General features: G+C 37.8%; 1 protein-coding gene across 4 annotated transcripts in view; it reads left to right on the forward strand.

Moving 5' to 3' along the window:
- Positions 1–13,756, forward strand: part of CDKL2 (cyclin dependent kinase like 2) — a 31,290-nt gene extending 17,534 nt beyond the window's left edge. For 2 of the 4 annotated variants that reach the window (XM_081088864.1, XM_081088865.1), the window contains 7 exons: positions 403–701; positions 1,286–1,379; positions 5,088–5,211; positions 5,515–5,621; positions 9,319–9,450; positions 12,991–13,079; positions 13,233–13,756. In XM_081088864.1, the coding sequence (XP_080944990.1) occupies positions 403–701; positions 1,286–1,379; positions 5,088–5,211; positions 5,515–5,621; positions 9,319–9,450; positions 12,991–13,056 (822 nt within the window). In that variant the 3' untranslated portion in view covers positions 13,057–13,079; positions 13,233–13,756. The remainder of the gene's footprint in view (positions 1–402; positions 702–1,285; positions 1,380–5,087; positions 5,212–5,514; positions 5,622–9,318; positions 9,451–12,990; positions 13,080–13,232) is intronic. The other 2 variants (XM_081088866.1, XM_081088867.1) reach the window with 2 other exon arrangements.
- The last annotated feature ends 4,388 nt before the right edge of the window (positions 13,757–18,144 follow it).

Below are 18,144 nucleotides of genomic sequence, written 5' to 3' on the forward strand. Positions count from 1 at the left end.
TTCCCACTGAAATATTTATAAATTAGATATATGTCTCATGTAAATCTGAGGTGTGCAGGGCATGGCAAACATAGGTTTACAGGTGTGAGTATGCTAAACAGTTTATTCTTGTATGATTATTTATTAATTACTGTATTATTTTTCATATGAACAACTATAAACCTACTTTTGCCCCACCCTGTATACATCAGAGCTAGTGTAAATTGCATTTCTATTCAAAATAAATGTCTGACCAAGAATCTTGGGTTTAATTTTAATTCCATAGGTAGATAAAAAAATACAGGGCCACAAAAAGGTGATGTCTGTGGAATTCTGGTTTAGTTGACAAGTACTTTATAGGTAGAGGTGATTTTTCATTATCCTCATATCATTAATGTTATTAACATTTTTATTATTCCTCAGGATTCCAATGCTGATCCCAAAATTAAGGATTCTAGAGTATTAAAGATAAAAGGGTCAAAAATTGATGGAGAAAAAGTTGAAAAAACCAGTCGAGCTTCAAATGTCAGCTGTCTCCATGACAACGGGTCTAGCCACATCAAAGCAGTGCCTTCAACAAGCCTCAGAGATTGCAGCAATGGCAGTGTGGACCACACAAGGAATCCAGGCATGGCTATTCCTCCACTTACACACAGTCTTTCTGCACTAGCTCCTGGTATTAATTCTGGAATGGGGACTATCCCAGGAGTTCAGAGTTACAGGTATGAATTAAGAAAATAAGAACAAAAGGTTGTTTAAGGATATATTTGCAAATTTGTAAGTCATTGTCAATTCAGCCCCATTGTTTTACTCTCAGGCTTTTGGATATTGTTCATTCTTGTCAGGTTGCTGTTTTAAAAGACTTTTTGGTCTATATAATGACGATTATTAGCATTTGGTCAAAAAATTAACCTGAGTCCTAAGAAAGTAGGGTTGTACTGTTTAAGGTGAAGAGAATCTACAGCTATTTATTCTAATAACATGAAAGGAGGTTGTCATAACAAAAGAGATAATTGATTTTCAAGGTCTGTTTCTGCATTGTATGGCTACAGGCATTTAGTGATACAAAGAAGCTCCTTTTGGGAATTTTGCTTAAAGGAAGGTAATTTGGTTGGAGTTGGGGACTGGGTAGGAGGCAGGAGTGTAGGACAGAATATTTTACCGGATCTGTGCACATAGTGTTTTTAAGAATAGGCATTAAATGCTGATTAAACTGCATGTCACTTGGTGCTATGTAATTTGGTTTTGTGCTTGAAAAATAATTACTGTTGGTTCTAACTTAATATTTTTGTCCTTGTTGTTACAGAGTGGATGAGAAGACCAAGAAGTATTGTATTCCATTTGTTAAACCAAACCAACAGACTCCACCAGGCATTTATAATATTAACATGACCAAACCAGTAAGTGATCTGTTCTCAGTGGTAGAAGAACAAACTAAGTAATTTCTAGACTTTTGTTAATATTAAATATAATGGGGAAGAACTGAGATTTTTATTTGGGGACAAATCATAAAATGGAAGCTTAATTATGCATATATCTTCCCAGCCTGCCATAATCATAAATGTGAAAGGCTTAACGTTTAAGTCAGTTTTAGAAATTAATCTCAATCTGGAACTTAACATGTAAGATTTTATTGAAATGACATCTGTTTTAATTCTTTAGGCAACAGTAAATTTTCTTAACCTAATGCTTGGTGATCAGTTTTTTTTTTAGAGTAGAGAAGATAAATGGTCTTATCTCACCCACACTAGGTTTTTGGGAAAAGTATTCTGTTTCTTCATTTAACCAATATTTATTGATTACCTATCTCTATATATAAAAAGCCAGTGACCGGAATGCCGTAACAACTGGAACTATGACGCCCACTGCGGCCAGTGATCCGGCCTGATGGGGGCAGTGGGGCTGGCTGGCCAACCTCCCGCAGCCCCTTCCCCCCAGCCGGCTCCACCCATGATCACCCCCCCTACCCCATTAGGGGCTGGGGCCGGCTGCCAACCTCCTGCAGCCCCTCCCCCAATGTGACCCCACCCCAGATCAGCCCCCTCCACCCCGATCAGGGGCAGGGCCAGCTGACCAACCACCTGCAGCCCCTCTCCCCAGCCAGATCTGCCTCCCAATCGCCCCCCCCCCCCCAATCAGGGGTGGGGCTGGCTGGCCAATCTCTCACAACCCCTCCCCCGGCCGCTGACCCCTGATCAGCCCCCCACTGCATTTGGGGGCGGGTCAGCCAGGCTACCACCCACAGCCTCTTCCCACGGCTGGCCTTGCCCCCAGTAGCCCCCCCCCCCCCAATCAGAGGTGGGGCCACTGGCCAATCGCCCACAGCCCCTCCCCCAAGCTGGCTTAGCCCTGATCAGGCCCCAATCGGGGCAGGCCAGCCAGCCAACCTCCTGCCATCTCCTCCTCCCAACAGGCCCGGCCCCGATCCACCCCAATTGGGGCTGGGCCAGCGGGACCCCACCTGTGCACTAATTCACGCACTAGGCCTCTAGTTATGTATAAAACACTGGAGATGAATGAGTCAATCTTTCTCTTCAAGGAACCCTTGGTTTAGTAGAGGATCAGCAAGTTAAAGCATAGATTGTAATAGAAGCATGTAGAAGGTTCACATGTCTTCTGAAGCTTCAGAGGAACATTTTAATGCTCAAGATAACTTCTTTTTAAAGTTAAATCATCATCACTCTTACACTCAAAACCCGCCCTTGGCTTTTCATTTCTGAGTAAAGACCCGAGTCCTTGCTGAGTCTTTAAGTCCCCATCCCTCTGTCCCATTCACAGCTACTCTCATTCTTGATCAGTCTATTCCAACCACACTGATATCCTTGTTATTCCTGCAACATAGTCAGACATGCTGCAACATTTAGGCTTTTGCACTTGCTTCTTCCTCTACTTTGGAACAGTCTCCAGATAATCCAAAAAACTTGCTTTTTCTCTTCCTTGGCTTAAATGAAACCTTATTACAGTGATGGTGAACCTTTTGAGCTCGGCGTGTCAGCATTTTGAAAAACCCTAACTTAACTCTGGGGCCGTGTCACATATAGAAATTTTTTGATATTTGCAACCATAGTAAAACAAAGATTTATATTTTTGATATTTATTTTATATATTTAAATACCATTTAACAAAGAAAACTCAACCAAAAAAATGAGTTTGCCTGTCACCTCTGACACGCGTGTCATAGGTTCGCCATCACTGCCTTATTATGAGGTCTTCCCTAATATGATAACTCATTTTGCCTCCCATTACTTTCTATCCTCTCACCTTGCTTAGTTTTTTTCCATTATATATATTTGACATCCTCTACATTCTTTTATATATTGTCTGTCTCCCTCAGTAAGATGTAAGCTTCCAAGGCCGGGATTTGTGCTTTGTTTCCTCCCTGCTCTCACTCACACCTCGAACAGTGTCTAGCAAATTGAAACTGCTTAAGAAATGCAAATGAATTCTTCCAGGGAAAGGGAGGTATGGACATATTCCCAAAAAAGTATTTTTCTCACAAATTTTCCTTCTCTATTTTCTTTCATTATCCTCAGTGCTGAAAATTATAGCCTTTCTTGTTCATCTCTCATGATCTAGACATTATATTTGCTTGTTTTTAAGTTTTTCTTAGACTGCAATATCTGTACCCATCGTGCTTTCCTTTTGACATAGCCTACTTTTTGATTTCTCTGTGGATATTTTGTGTTTTACATTCCAAGTCTGCTTTGAAGATTCTTTTGCTCAGCTAGGCTTTTCCAAATAGCTGGCTCAATACCATTTTTCTGGAATTGAAATCAGCCTTCTTTCAGGCATTGCATAACCATCACTGGCTAGTAATTTTAGATCTTATTTCTGTTTATATTTCTTTGGGACAGGCAATTAAAAAAGGAGGTCAAGATTAGTTGGGGGAAGATCCACTGGCAAATTAATGGAAGCATAGCTAAACCTAAACTTTCTTCAACTTCTAGGTTGAAGATCAATAATAAATATATTATTATAAATATCTCTTACGTATTTTACTTGCCACTGTTTGAATATGTAAATCTGGTAGTTTGGATTTGTTTATTTATGTTTGCATTTGCAGATAATTTTTTTGAACTAATTATTTTATTTTGTAGCTGACTTGAGCCAAGAGCCTTAGCACTTATTCTATTAAAAGAACAAACAGAAACATCCAAAAGAAAGAAACTCAAAGTCTCACTCCGGAACTCGTGAAGACTTTGTGGGAGGCAGAGTGGCATAATTCAGAGAATATTAAATTTGAGACATCAAGGAACCTCAATGACAGCTTGACACTGTCATTATATGTGTTTGTGTATATATTTCATTATACATACAAACATATGTAAAAACACATATATGATTTCATTATATATACGTGTGTGTGTTTTTTTAAAGAAAATCACACACTCTATATATTACCTGTTCTGAAAATGTAAAAAAGAATACAGACTTTCTGTCATTCTCAAATGAAACGGAAAAATGTCAAATCCATAAAGGTACAGAGTTGAAGTGCTCCTACTATTCTTCACTTTATTATTTTCTCAGACTTTATCAACTATGAAGTAATAATACTAAGATTTGGAAAATAATTGAAGTTGTAATTCTTTACTTAATAAACTGTGTAACTAGGAGATAGTATCATATGCTAACTCTGAGGAGCAGGAAAAGGACAAATGTTTTTAAAATGAGCACCAAGATTATGTTGGGAAAGCAAAAAACAACCTAGGACATGTGATATACCTGGCCAGATAAACTGCTCAGAATTAAGCAACTATATGCTGAAAAGCTCAGCAGGTGTCCCAAGGCCTGACCTTGCTGGCCTGATGCCCATCTGCTAACCTTTTACTGATTGCCAGGACTTACCTGAAGGCTGAGAGAGGGAGAAGGAGAAACTCCTATCAACCAGTAATCCACTTGTTAGCAATTTTAATACATTTACTGAGGTAGAGGTTTGAGATAACTAGGTGAAATGGTTTTTTGTGTGTTACTTATGTTTTTCAAATATTGTATTATTCCAGATCTTCAAATCCATACATTTTAGGCTATGACTATAGTAGTTAGACTAGGGGCAAGCCCAGTTTACCTGGAAGCTAATTCATTTGTGTTAATCATTCTGATGATATTAGATCACTAGTGAAAAGAGCCTCCTTCAGGCAAATAAGAAAAGAAGAGAATACGCAAAGACAGATGTGCATTTGCCTGAATTAAACTATAATCATCTCCCTGAACTGAGAGCCTTGGAAGGCGTAGGTATGTTTACAATGCTTTTACCTTGTCAGCCCTTTTGTTTGCATTGTTTAAAATGTATGTTAGGCGAACACAATATCAAAAACTCATACATGTATGTTAAATGAACAGAATATCAAAAACTCGTAAATGTATGTTAAATGAACAGAATATAAAAAAACTCATAGTAATTTTACATTTTTATATATGAAAATATGTTCAGACTTATGTACAATAAGTAATACCTACAAAGGGACAGATACAGAATGTGAAAAACTAATAAAAATGTCTATTTTTTTCACTGTGCTTGTGGTTATTTTTGTGCAGCTCGAAATTCCAGGCTAATGAGGAAAGAGAACAAAAACCTTTCAGAATCTCAAATTCCTTCTCTGGCCGCTATTGACTTGCATGCCTCCAGTGTTACACTGCATCAGGTACAGAAATACTCTGTAGGTTGTGTGGAGCTCCGGTTTCTCTCATATTTCCTGTTCAAGTTTCTTAGGGAGAGTTTGCTCTTAAGGATTGGGAAGGTTTATTGGTGAGATCTATAAAATTTTGCTTGTTAAATTGTATATATTGGTTCATTGAACTTAGTACCTCTATGACATATCCTATATAATAAAACCCTAATATGCAAATCAACAGAACAGCAGAACACCAGTGGCTATGATGCACACTGCCCCCACCCCCACCCCACTGCAGAAGGAAGTGACTGGCAGTGGTGATCAGGGGGCGGGGACGGCCGGAGGGTGCCAGCGGGGGTCTCCCCCCCCCCCCACCCCCCCCCCCCGATCACCCTGCTTGCCAGTTGCCCCACAGATGGCCCTGATCGATCGCTGTCCAGGCCTAGGGACCCTACCCTATATGTTGGGAACAGTCTCTTAGATTTAAAAATTAAAACCTGGCAAGGCTACTCTAACAATGAAAACACAGGATGATGCAGCGATGACATGCATGGACTCTGGCTGGCACATTTTGTGGTCAGCCCTGATTCTGACACTTAAAACTGTGTGACAAAGCCAATGACTTAACTTCTCTCTGCTTCAGTTTTTCCACCCATAAGATGGGGAAAATGGTACTACTGCCCCAGAAGGATCATGTTATGTACTACTATTTATAATCAGGGCAAAAAATCTAGCCATCCATACAACAGCAAGATGCCTTTCACCTGTATGAAAAGTATGGTCACTGGTGCATGCAGTGTCCCAGATTGCGAGAGGGATGTCTGACTGCTGGTTTAAGCCTGGCAACCCCCGAGGGGTGTCAGATTGTGAGAGAGCACAGGCCCACCCCCTGCCCCCGCACTAATTTCATGCACCAGGCCTCTAATATGTTTATATTAACATTTCGCAGCTTACAGTAATCAATGTTTTATGATTAAACGTGTGTGTGTGTGTGTGTGTGTGTGTAGCCTAGTTATGGTTTTTATATAACTACAAGTTTTGTTGTAGCTTATAGTATTTCACTGCATTAGCACCAAAATTATAATCTATCTTCCAAAGTGTAAAACTCTGAAACTGTTTTTATTCTTTTAAAATGTATTGTCTGACACTTTTCCCCAAGATGATCCACTTTATCCATGTTAAAGATTTGTTATTACGACAGTCATCTTTTTCTGTAATTTCTCTTAGCGCTTAAGACTATTTATGTTTCTGCTACTTTTATATGAAAACATATGTCACATCGCTCATTTTCACATTGAGAAAACCGTCAAATTTTTAAATCCCGAGCCAACCATAACTCGCTACAAACTTTGGATATGTATTATTGTACTTCACTTTTACTTTTTCAGATTTCTCACCTTTACTTGATGCTTGGAAACTTTTGTTTTAGAATGAAATTCTCCAGCATTGTTTAAGCATTTCCATTTAATTTAATAGAGAAACTGTATGTTGCTTCTTTATCAATGTGAATACTCTTTTCTCTTTAACTATGTTACTCCTTAAATAATTTTGTAGAGCTCTCTAAACAAGGGGAATAATATTGTTGAGGATAAATTACAGAGGCAGTTACCCAGTGATACTGAGAAAAAGGTTTATTGATTGCTGTTGCTTTGCCTTATCTCCTGCTGACAATTTCTGTAGCAACATTATTAAAACTAAACAAATTCCTGTTGTATGAAGATGAATCACTGTCACAGATTTAACATCTGGTAACTATAGAGTCTCAATAAATTCCTTTTATACTTCTAAAGTTAAATTTAATGTGCATTTTAAAGGTGCAGAATTTTTCATTTGCTCTCCGAGAGTGCACTATGGTTCAAAAGCACTTTTCAGGGTTGACATAACCGAATCTAGTTTCAGCCAATGTAAGAAAGGTTTTTATTTTTGTTTTGAACTAATCTTTTTTTTTTTTAATATGTTTTTACTGATTTTAGAGAGAGAGAGGAAGGGAGAGGGGTAGAGAGATAAAAACATTGATGGGAGAGAGAAACACCTATCGGTTGCTTCCTGCACGCCCCCTACTTGGTTTGGAGCCCTCAACCAGGGCGTGTGCCTTGACTAGAAGTTGCACTGTTTACCTCTTGGTTCAGGGGTTGATGCTCATCCACTGAGCCATGCTGGCCGGGCTGAACTAATTGTTTTATACATTTAAATTGGTTCTGCATTTTTAGTCTCAATTTACTTGCTTAATTTCCAGTTGTATTTAAACTACAATAAAGGGGAAACTAGGTGTAACAAAAATCACAAATTAACAACAAAATAACATGAGCTTATGTATAGAAATCTGAAGGGCCCTAACCGGTTTGGCTCAGTGGATAGAGCGTCGGCCTGTGGACGGAAAGGTCCCAGGTTCGATTCCAGTCAAGGGCATGTACCTTGGTTGCGGGCACATCCCCAGTAGGAGGTGTGCAGGAGGCAGCTGATTGATGTTTCTCTCTCATCGATGTTTCTAACTCTCTATCCCTCTCCTTTCCTCTCTGTAAAATCAATAAAATATATTTAAAAAAAAAAAAGAAATCTGAAGGAAAGAGAAACACCAGAAGACTGAAAGCAAGACTTTCTGGTAGGTGCTGTGACTTGCCCTGCACTTACTTTATTATTAAAACTACATTGAACTATGTTTCATTTTTGTACATAACACAAAATTTTCACCTTTATAAAAGTCTATTTGTACTTTTTGGAAAAATCTGCAAGATAGATTTTTGTAAGTAAAGTGTTGTATAATCCCCCCTTCCCCGCCCACACATACACTTATACATATTATGTACTTATACACACAACTACATGTTTGTTTTTTTCCCTGTAAGCATGGTTTTAGCTTTATCCCAAAAATTTTGATATGTTGTAGTTACATTATCATTCAGTCCAAACATTTTTTTTATTTCCCACGTAATTTCTTTTTTAACCCATGAATTACTTAGAAATGTTTGTTTAATGGTTAGATATTTGGGTTTTCCCTAGATATTTTGTTATTATCAATTTCTAATTTAATTCCATGTGGTTAGAGAATATACTTTGTATGAATTTGATCCTTCTAGAGTCATTGAGATGTGTTTTATAGCCCAGCATATGGTCTATATCGGTAAATTAAATTTGTTCCCTTGAAAATATGTGTATTTCTTAGTTGTTGGATATAATGTTCTATAAATGTGGAATTAAACTAAGGTGGTTGATAGTGTTGTTCAGATCTCCTATGTCCTTATGATTTTTTTGTTGTTCACTTCTATCAGTTACTGAAAGAGTGCTCTCAAAATCTTTTACTATGATTGTGGAATTGTCTATTTTTCTCATATCTCTTTATTTTTGCTTCATGTATTTTAATCTCTTTTTAGTTACATGCACACTTAAATTGTATTGTCTTCCTGATACATGTCCCTTTTATTATTATGAGATGTCTCTCTCTAACTCTCATAGTACTCTGGGCCTTGAAGTCTATTTTGTCTGAAATCAAAATAGTCACTCCAGCCTACTTATACTTATGTTTCCATGGTATATCTTTTTTCTTTTCATTTACTTTCAACCTACCTGGTTTTTATAAAGTGTTCCTTTTGCCAAGAGCATATAAATAGGATCTTTCCTTTGTATCCATTCTGTCAATTCCAATTCTTTTAATTGGAATGTGTGTGAGTTTTCTGTTGCCGATAACAATTACTCCAACTTGAAACAATATCCGTTTATTATTCCACAGTTCCCATGGGCCAGGAGCCCGGGCCAAGCTGCTTCTCTCCTTCAGAGTCTCACAGGCCGAAATCAAGGTGTCATCAGGGCCGCGTTTCTCTCTGGAGGCTCTAGGGGAGAATCCGTTTCCAGGCTCGTTCAGGTTGTCGGCAGAATCCAGTTCCATGTCGTGTGGGACCTAAGTTTCCTTGTTGTCCCTGCTTTTTTGCTGGCTGATTCCTGGGGATGGTTCTCGTCTAGAGCCTACCCACATTCCTGGGAACCATCTTCAAAGACAGCAACATTAGCTGGATTTTTAAATTATTATTATTATTACTACTAATAATAATTATTATTATTCTTTGAATCTCTCTTACCTCCTCTTCTACCTCATCTCGCTGACTCTTCTGCTTTTTTTAAAAAAACATATTTTATTAATTTTTTTTACAGCGAGGAAGGGAGAAGGATAGAGAGTTAGAAACATCGATCAGCTGCCTCCTGCACACCCCCCACTGAGGATGTGCCTGCAACCAAGGTACATGCCCTTGACCGGAATCGAACCCGGGACCCTTCAGTCCGCAGGCCGACGCTCTATCCACTGAGCCAAACCGGTCAGGGCGTGACTCTTCTGCTTTTAAGGATGATGTGATTACATTGGGCCCACCAGGGTAATCTCTCTACCTTAGGGTCAGCTGATTAGTAACATCGATTTCATGTGCAAAGTCCCTTCACACAGAACCTAAATTAGTTTGATTGACTAACCAGGGATAGGCATCTTAGGGGGATATCTTTAGAATTGTGACTAGCACTGAATATTTAGGCTATTAACGTTTAATGTGATTATTGATACGTTTGGGTCTAGCTCTGTTTTATTTTTTTATTATTTGTTTCTTATTTGTTCCTCTGTTTTCCTTTTCCAGTCTTCTTTCATATTTGAGTATTGTTAGTGTTGACTTTTGGGGGACATCTCTTTGTATAATTTTTTTAGCCATTGGTCTAATTCTGTCAACCACACATATATATACACACGCATATATGTATGTGTATGTGTAAATACTGTGTATATATATACACACACATACATATATATAATTTTCACAATCTGCTTATAGCAAATATTAAGCCACTTATAAATGTAAAAACCTTGCAAATATATTTCCCTTCCCACCAACCTGAACTTTTTTTGAAAGAATTTTATTTATTTATTCTTACCCAAGGACGTCCTTGGAGGGAGGAAGGGAGAGAGAGAGAAACATCACTTGGTTGCCTTCCATGCGCGCTCCAACCGGGAACTAAACCCACAATCTAGGTAGGTAAGTGCCTTGACCGGGAATTGAACCAGTAACCTTTTGGTGCACAGGACGACACTCAATCAACTGAGCCACTATGGCTGGTCCACCAACTTGAACTTTATGTTAGAGTTAATCATATATATTTTATTTACATACATTGAAAACTCCACTACACTGTCATACATTTTGCTTTAAGCAGTCATAAATATTTTAAACAATTTATGAGAAAAAAGTAGTCTTCTATATTTTCCTAGCTACTTATCATTTCTGTTTTTTCTTTTTTTTTAAAGATTACAGTTTTATTTTCTGGTATTTTCCTTCCAGCGAAAATCTTCCTTCTTACAATTCTTGCAGAGTAGGTCAGATGTTGATAAACTCTTAGTTTTCCTTCATTTGAGAATGACTTTATTTTGCTTTTGTTCCTAAAGTATATTTTTATTGGATATAAAATTTGAGTTGGTAGGTTGTTTTAAATTTTTTTCTCTCTCTCAAGACAATAAGGATGTTATTCCTCTTTTCTTATTTCTGTGATTTCTTGGGGAAAATTCTCAGGTATTTGAATAATTATTCTCCTGTATGTAATGTTTCATTTTTCTCTGGCTGCTTTCAAGATTTAATCTTTTGTGTTCATTAGGTTGAGTATAATATGTGTAGGCATAGTGTTTTTTTTTTTGGTTTGTTTGTTTTAATGTATCCTGTTTGGGGTTTTCTGAGCTTCTTAAATCTGTAAACTTATAACTAATTGGGGAAGTTTTTAGTCCTTATTTTTTCAAAAAAAATTTTCCCGCCACAATCTCTTTTCTCCTTCTGAGATTCCAGTGACATATATGTTAGACCTTTTGGTATTTTCTCACAGGTTCCTGAGAATCTGTTCATGCTCATCAATCTTTTCTCTCTTTATTCTTAGGACTAGGTCATTTCTATTGATCTGTCATAAAGTTTTTTAACTCTCTACTTTGTCATTTGCATTCTGCTATTAAGCCCATCCAGTGAAGTTTAAAAATTTCAGTACTGTTTTTTAATTCTAAATATCTATTTAGTTCTGTTTTAGAGTTCTACTCTTCTACTAAGAATTCCTGTTCCTTAATTTCATTATGTTTTCTTTCATCTCATATACCATAGTTATAATGGCTCCTTAAAAATAACTGCACACACACACACACACACACACACTATATATATATATATTCCAACATCTGGACCACCTCAGGATTGATATTTGTTGATTGACTTGATCACACTTTCCTGGATTTTTTTCCCCCCAGTATTTTTTTATTATATCTAGGACATAGTGGTTATTATGTTGTGTAGCCTCATGGTTCTGTTATAATACTCTGGAAAATGTTGAATTTTTTGTTTTAGCAGGAAGTCACCTAAGTGTGGTTCACATTGTAAATTCTGCCTTAGCTTCTGTGAGGGGTGGTTCAAATATCAGTTCTCCAGGTCTTTCTGATCCTGGTTTGCACCTGACCTGTACTTGTGTAGGTCCGGAGACTTGTGCAGGTGATTCAAATCTCAGTGTGGTTCTCTCAGCCTTTGCTGTGCTGGTCTAAAGCTCTCCCATGTGCGTATCTCAGGAGTTGCACTGAGACTTCTGCGGCTTATATACAGAATTAGAGGATCCCTTTTTCTAGTTCTCGTCCCTTCAGAATTACCCCCATCCTTTTTGGCCTGCAGGGATTCCTTTTCCTGGTTTCTCTATAAAGATGGAGTTTCTTCTAGACGTTGAGCCTACTGCACTTCCTTACTACTCTGAGACTAGGCAAAGCCACAGGAGGAAAAAACAAAATTGGAAATCTACCCCCATATGAAAGGCCACATCTTGAAATTTTGACTGCTCTCCTTAATCCTTAGTGGTTTTTTTTTTTTTTTTTTTTGTATTTTCCCCAAATGTTCTTTGTTCGTTCTGATTGTTTGTTTTATAATAAGTAGGAGAGGGGGTTTGTAGTGGGTTTGCACGGCCCTGGCACATCCAAAGTATACTTTAATATATGTATCAACAAAGAGGTCAAAAAAATAACATCCCCTTACTTCATCTTCGGTGCAAGTAATTTGAGCTATGAATAGTTAATTTAATTTTATTTTTTAAAAATATATTTTATTGATTTTTTACAGAGAGGAAGGGAGAGGGTTAGAGAGTTAGAAACATCGATGAGAGAGAAACATCGATCAACTGCCTCCTGCACACTCTCTCCAAGGGATGTGCCCGCAACCAAGGTACATGCCCTTGACCGGAATCGAACCTGGGACCCTTGAGTCCACAGGCTGATGCTCTATCCATTGAGCCAAACTGGTTACGGCATGAATAGTTAATTTTAAACATCTGGCAATTGAACAACAAAAATTGGGGTTTTCATGGAGTAGGACTTACAATGACTGGGACTCTGTAATGCTGGATTATGAATTTACAGGTACCAGGATCTCCCCTGCCAGAGGACTCGGAGGCTGACTTACCTTGGATGGAACACCAGCACTGAATGTCAGTTTGGTTCTGAACGGGGTAGGTCTGCTTTCCCATATTTAAAGCTGTGTAACCTTTTCTGGGAAATATTTTGTATAGTTTTAAATACGATGTGAGAAAACAAGTGGGATAGACATCTAGAAAGATTTTATGTAAAATATTTGGTGGCATGTACTCCTCCTGTGCTTTTAGATGCTGCTCTAGCGCTTGAGATGACATCCTCCTGGAACAAAAGTGCTGATATCCCAGGAGGAGATAGACATGGTTTTGATCGTTTACTTCTGAACTGCCTGCATTTTCTGAGAAATGTTTTGCAGAAGAAAAGACAATGACTTCCAGGTGTTTCAAAGGAAGATTGGGCAAGTGTCTTCCCCAACTGTCAGCCATCATCTTTGAAGTCCACTGATGCTACTTCAAGATAATCCAATGAAAGAATAGTGATATGGTTCTCGTTACATGAGTGTATATTTACTATTAGTGGGTTGTGTATTTAAAGGTACCCAAGATTAACAGTAAGTAAAAAAAGGGGAGAAAGATTATAAAAGTTTATGTTACTTATGCATCAAACTTTGTGTGTTACCTGCATTGATGTGTACATTTATTTAGGAATGTCTTTGTGAATGTGGGAGCTAAAAACTAGGATCAGTTGAAGAAAATGAAAAAACTAGGATCAGTAAAAAAAAAAAAAATGTTTCCTTTACCCTAACCTAACTATGAAAACACATTTAAGAATCGTGCTTGTTTCTAGGCTTTAACAAGATATGTGACTGCTCTTTATGGATAGATGTATTTCTTTGGTTCCTGTGAGTATAGTTGATGTTTGATCAGTGTATCATGGGAATCTGCCTCTCTGCTGATCTTCTAAGAACCACCCTAAATGCAAGTTTCGCAAAGAAACCTTTTTATTTCTAACGATTTGGATAGTTCTTTGCACTGTATGATTCTGGGGCTAACGTTCCTGTGAGCAGGAATGTGATCGGGACAAGAGTGAGAAAGGAGAATTCTGTAGGTCTATCTTGGAGTTGAATACTTCTCATTGACAAAAGAGGTATATCTACAAAACCAGGAAATGGGAAGCAGGGTTACCAATTGACTATGGTCACTCCTCTCTGGGCTGAATCCTGCTGAACTCCCCAGCCGAAGAGGCTTTGGGCAGGGGATGAACTTTGTTCTGGACTTTACTCCTATCCGCTAATAGTTTGAAGGTGATATTAAATAGAATATCTTTCTAAAATCCCAGAGATATTCCTGTCTTCTTATTTCCTCAAACACCTAGGCCTTCCCAAAAGCTTTTAACCAAGGTGCAAAATTGTTAACCCACAGGACACACATCTTTCCTAATGCACTGGTCCTCAACGTTTAGGTGGGAGAGTTAAACCAATTTGGCTCTCGTTTTTTTGTTTCTGGGTTTCTAGTCATGCTCTGCATTTACTGTTTTAGAGAATGATTGTTAAGGGGACCAGAATTTGTGTGGGTTTTTTTTTTGCCTTAACCAATTAATAGTATGTTGTTGTTTTTTCCAAAAGACATTGACTAGAACTTAGCCCAGGAATTTTACTAGCACTTTCCTCTATTACCTACCCTGTGGAGCTTAATATTAAAATTCTAATCATAGTTACTTGAGCCTCAAAAGAGTAGGATATTCAGGAGGCAAAATAAGGGGCTGCAATGTAAAAGTCTATGTAGGTGGCTCAATTAAACTTTGATCTTGATTTTGAAGCTCTATCTCTAATCTCTGACCAGGTGTTTGACTAGATGAGGTGTGGCTAACATGCTGAACAAAGTTAGTGTATAGGCATTAATAGGCCTCAAATTAAAATATTATTGTTTTTACTTTGAATTATGTTGTCAACAGCCACCACAGCATAAAAAGCAGACGCTACTTAAAAGCCAAGTAGCTGTCCAGTTTATTCCAGTGTTAATTTTATTAAAAGATCGGTGTGAAAATATCACCTCAATGTCTGAGGGTCTAGGATTAGACCTTTTACATTCTGTATTTGCTCTCGGTATCTTTTATCGATTAAAACATTTTGTGCACTTTAGAACTAAAGAACTAAAAGCGATTACTATAAGTCCAAGTTGAGACCTGAAGCTCATATCTGGTTAGAATCTTGGAAGTACTACTTGAAAAAGATTTTGCAAACTGGGGCTATAGACCCTGAACTAAAATAATCCCCCCCCCTTTTTTTTTTCCAGTTTAAGGTTACTTTTTCTTTCCTTACAAAGGATATGATGAAGTCGCATACTAATAGGAAATATGTATATGTACTAGTGGGAAAATGGGCTTGCTGTGTGTATGTATATTTTACAATTAATAAATATTATATGTTATTGAGCTCCATAGTTTTTATTTGCATTATTTAATTAATAAACTATAAACAATGTATAGGACACTGTATGGTATTTAACAAATATGTTGGAAATAATCAGTTAATTCTTTTTGGGAAAAGTTAGGATATAAGGATGACAAGTAAATTTTCTTGTACAGCCAGTGACACAAGCCATCTGGTCATAAAGTAACATGTCTTGTAAAGACTACCTGGTAAAGGTGGTGACAGATCCAGGCTTAGAACCCGATTCTCCTGATTGAAAATCCCTTGCTGGGTTAGATTAGCTAACTTCCTATCGAAATGGAAGCATAGAAGATGTGTTGTCTTGTGTGACTCTCTCATTATTGGTTTCTTTATCTGAATTGTGCTAAAATAAAAGGCTGGATCTATGAGCAACTGTAAATCAGATTAGATTGAAAAATGTGACTGACTTATTTCCTGAGCCCTCCTCAATGTAACCGAGCCACTGGCAGAGGATCCGAAATTCCAGGGTCACTGCTCCTAAAGCTTTAAGGCTAGTCCTAGTGTATTGGACCAAGTGGATTTTTCTCTATTGCTTTGTATTGTGTTTTTACATTAGAAATGGGCCCCTAACACTATGTGAGTGAAAAATTATGTTCTCACATTGCTTTTTAAATGGTTTTATTTTTTCTTTTGATAGCTTTAGACATGAACTAATTTAAAAACGGAATGAACCTACAGTTTATCTGTTTCTTTAAAAAATATTTTTATTGATTTCAGAGAGGAAGGGATAAGGTGAAAGAGATAGAAACATCAATGATGAGAGAGTATCATTGATTGGCTGCCTCCTGCAGGCCTCCCACTGGAATTGAGCCTGCAACCTGGGCATGTGCCCTGACTGGGAATGGAACTGTGACCTCCTGGTTCATAGGTCGACACTCAACCATTGAGCCACACCAGCTGGACTGTTTTTTAACATGTCCTTCTGCGAAGTACTTGGCCCCACATCTTGACATCACTCGTTATCACTTGTATGTAATTTGTGTGACTTGTGATTTAGACCTTTGTGTTTATAGATGTTTGGGGATAGCTGACATTGAATGTATTATACATTTGAGACATGTTCTTCACAAAACAAAAATCCATCCATAAAATGTCATGGTCTTTTGCTCTCAGTGAAATCCGCTCCCCTCCCCTGGCAGGTAGAGCCTTATTTAATCCTTCTTGTTCTGCTTTGTCATGCAGGGGCATCTCCAGTGGAAGTGAGGAAGGTTCTAACAAAACTTTGGAAAGTGTATTGTTGTCTAACATGAATGAAAACAAGAACCAGGAAAATGAAATAAAAATATCTCAATGCAGCCTGTTTTCCTATCCATAGATTAGGGTAGGATTGCCTATCATTCAAGGGAGCAGGTTTTTATGTCAGCTTATCTTCATTCATCTATCTCCTTCATTCATCTATCTGGAAAGTGATCTCTATTAATACTGCTGCTAGAATTAAAAACCATCTCTCCGCCCCATGGCAACAGTGTTTCACTTGGTTACTGCCCTGTTTTTAGCCTTCTTCCTTGGATTATCACTCCTTTTCTGATATGAATACCTCCTTGTCTGCCTCCCACTAGACATATTTTTAAGTACAAACATCTGTTTATGAAGTTGCTCCTAGGCTCCTGCAGAAGAGTCAGGGCCAGATTCTGAAGGCACATGTGCAAGAACAACACCCAGTGTCACTGCCCACTACATTTTCTGTGTTTCTGAAGATTGAGAACCACACTTTATTTATCTCTGTTCCATACCATCTAGCAAAGCAATTCCTGTGGGACAATAGTAATAATATTCCTACGAAGGTAGGAATGTTAGTCATATTTTACAGGCAAGGTAATAGACTTACCAAGTTTAAGGAATTTATTCAGTGTCAGTTGCTCAATAAATGATAGAGCCATGCATGTTTGTTGAATCATGCATGGTCATGATTTTTAGATCTGGAATCAATTAAAACATTTTTTGTTTAGATAATATAAACTTTGAGAGCTTAGACTCCTGGAGCTATACACGTCCTCATTCTCTTAAAAGAGGAAGAAATGCATTCCTCCAGCCACTAAATAAAACTTCACTCTGATTAAGCCAGATTTGGATACTGCTCACCTTGAATCAAGCACTGTAGCCTGGGGAATGGCATGTTCTGATTAGCGTGGGCCTTTGTTAAATTCCTTTGTCTGAATTAATGGGCGCTAAAGGACATGGGGTTATGCTGATTGGTTCAGGCCAATCACAGCCTCCCCATGGAACACCTGGCTTCCTCAAAGCCCAGGGGGAAGAGAATGGATGCTGGCGAAACCATCGCAATGCTCACCAGAAGTGGACAGTTCAAAGCTGCAAAAGGTATGTTTCATTTTAGATTTTGACTGATTCTTCTGAATTGTCCCCCAAAAGTGCTATATCAATTTACATTACCATCAACAGTGTATGAGAAAGTCTGTTTCCTATATTGGAACTATTTTAGATATTCATTTTATTTTCACCAATTTGATGGGTGAAAATTATTTTGCTTTAGTTTACATTTTCTTGATTACTACTTGTTATATATACTTTCATATATTTTTCTTATTACTGATTTATAGGCCATTTGAGTTCCTTCTTCTGTGAAGAAAGATATTAAATGTCATTTCAGAAGCAGATTTTAGCTTGACTATTGGAGATATTCCTCTGTAGATGTGTCTCTTCCTCCTGAAAACAAAGGCAAACACCAGATTCAGATAATACAGTTTGGCTCAAACTATATTGTGGGATAAAAAAATTATTTTGTACTGAGA

This window comes from Myotis nattereri (assembly GCF_964212035.1).
Source record: "Myotis nattereri genome assembly, chromosome: 1".
Lineage (NCBI taxonomy): Eukaryota > Metazoa > Chordata > Mammalia > Chiroptera > Vespertilionidae > Myotis > Myotis nattereri.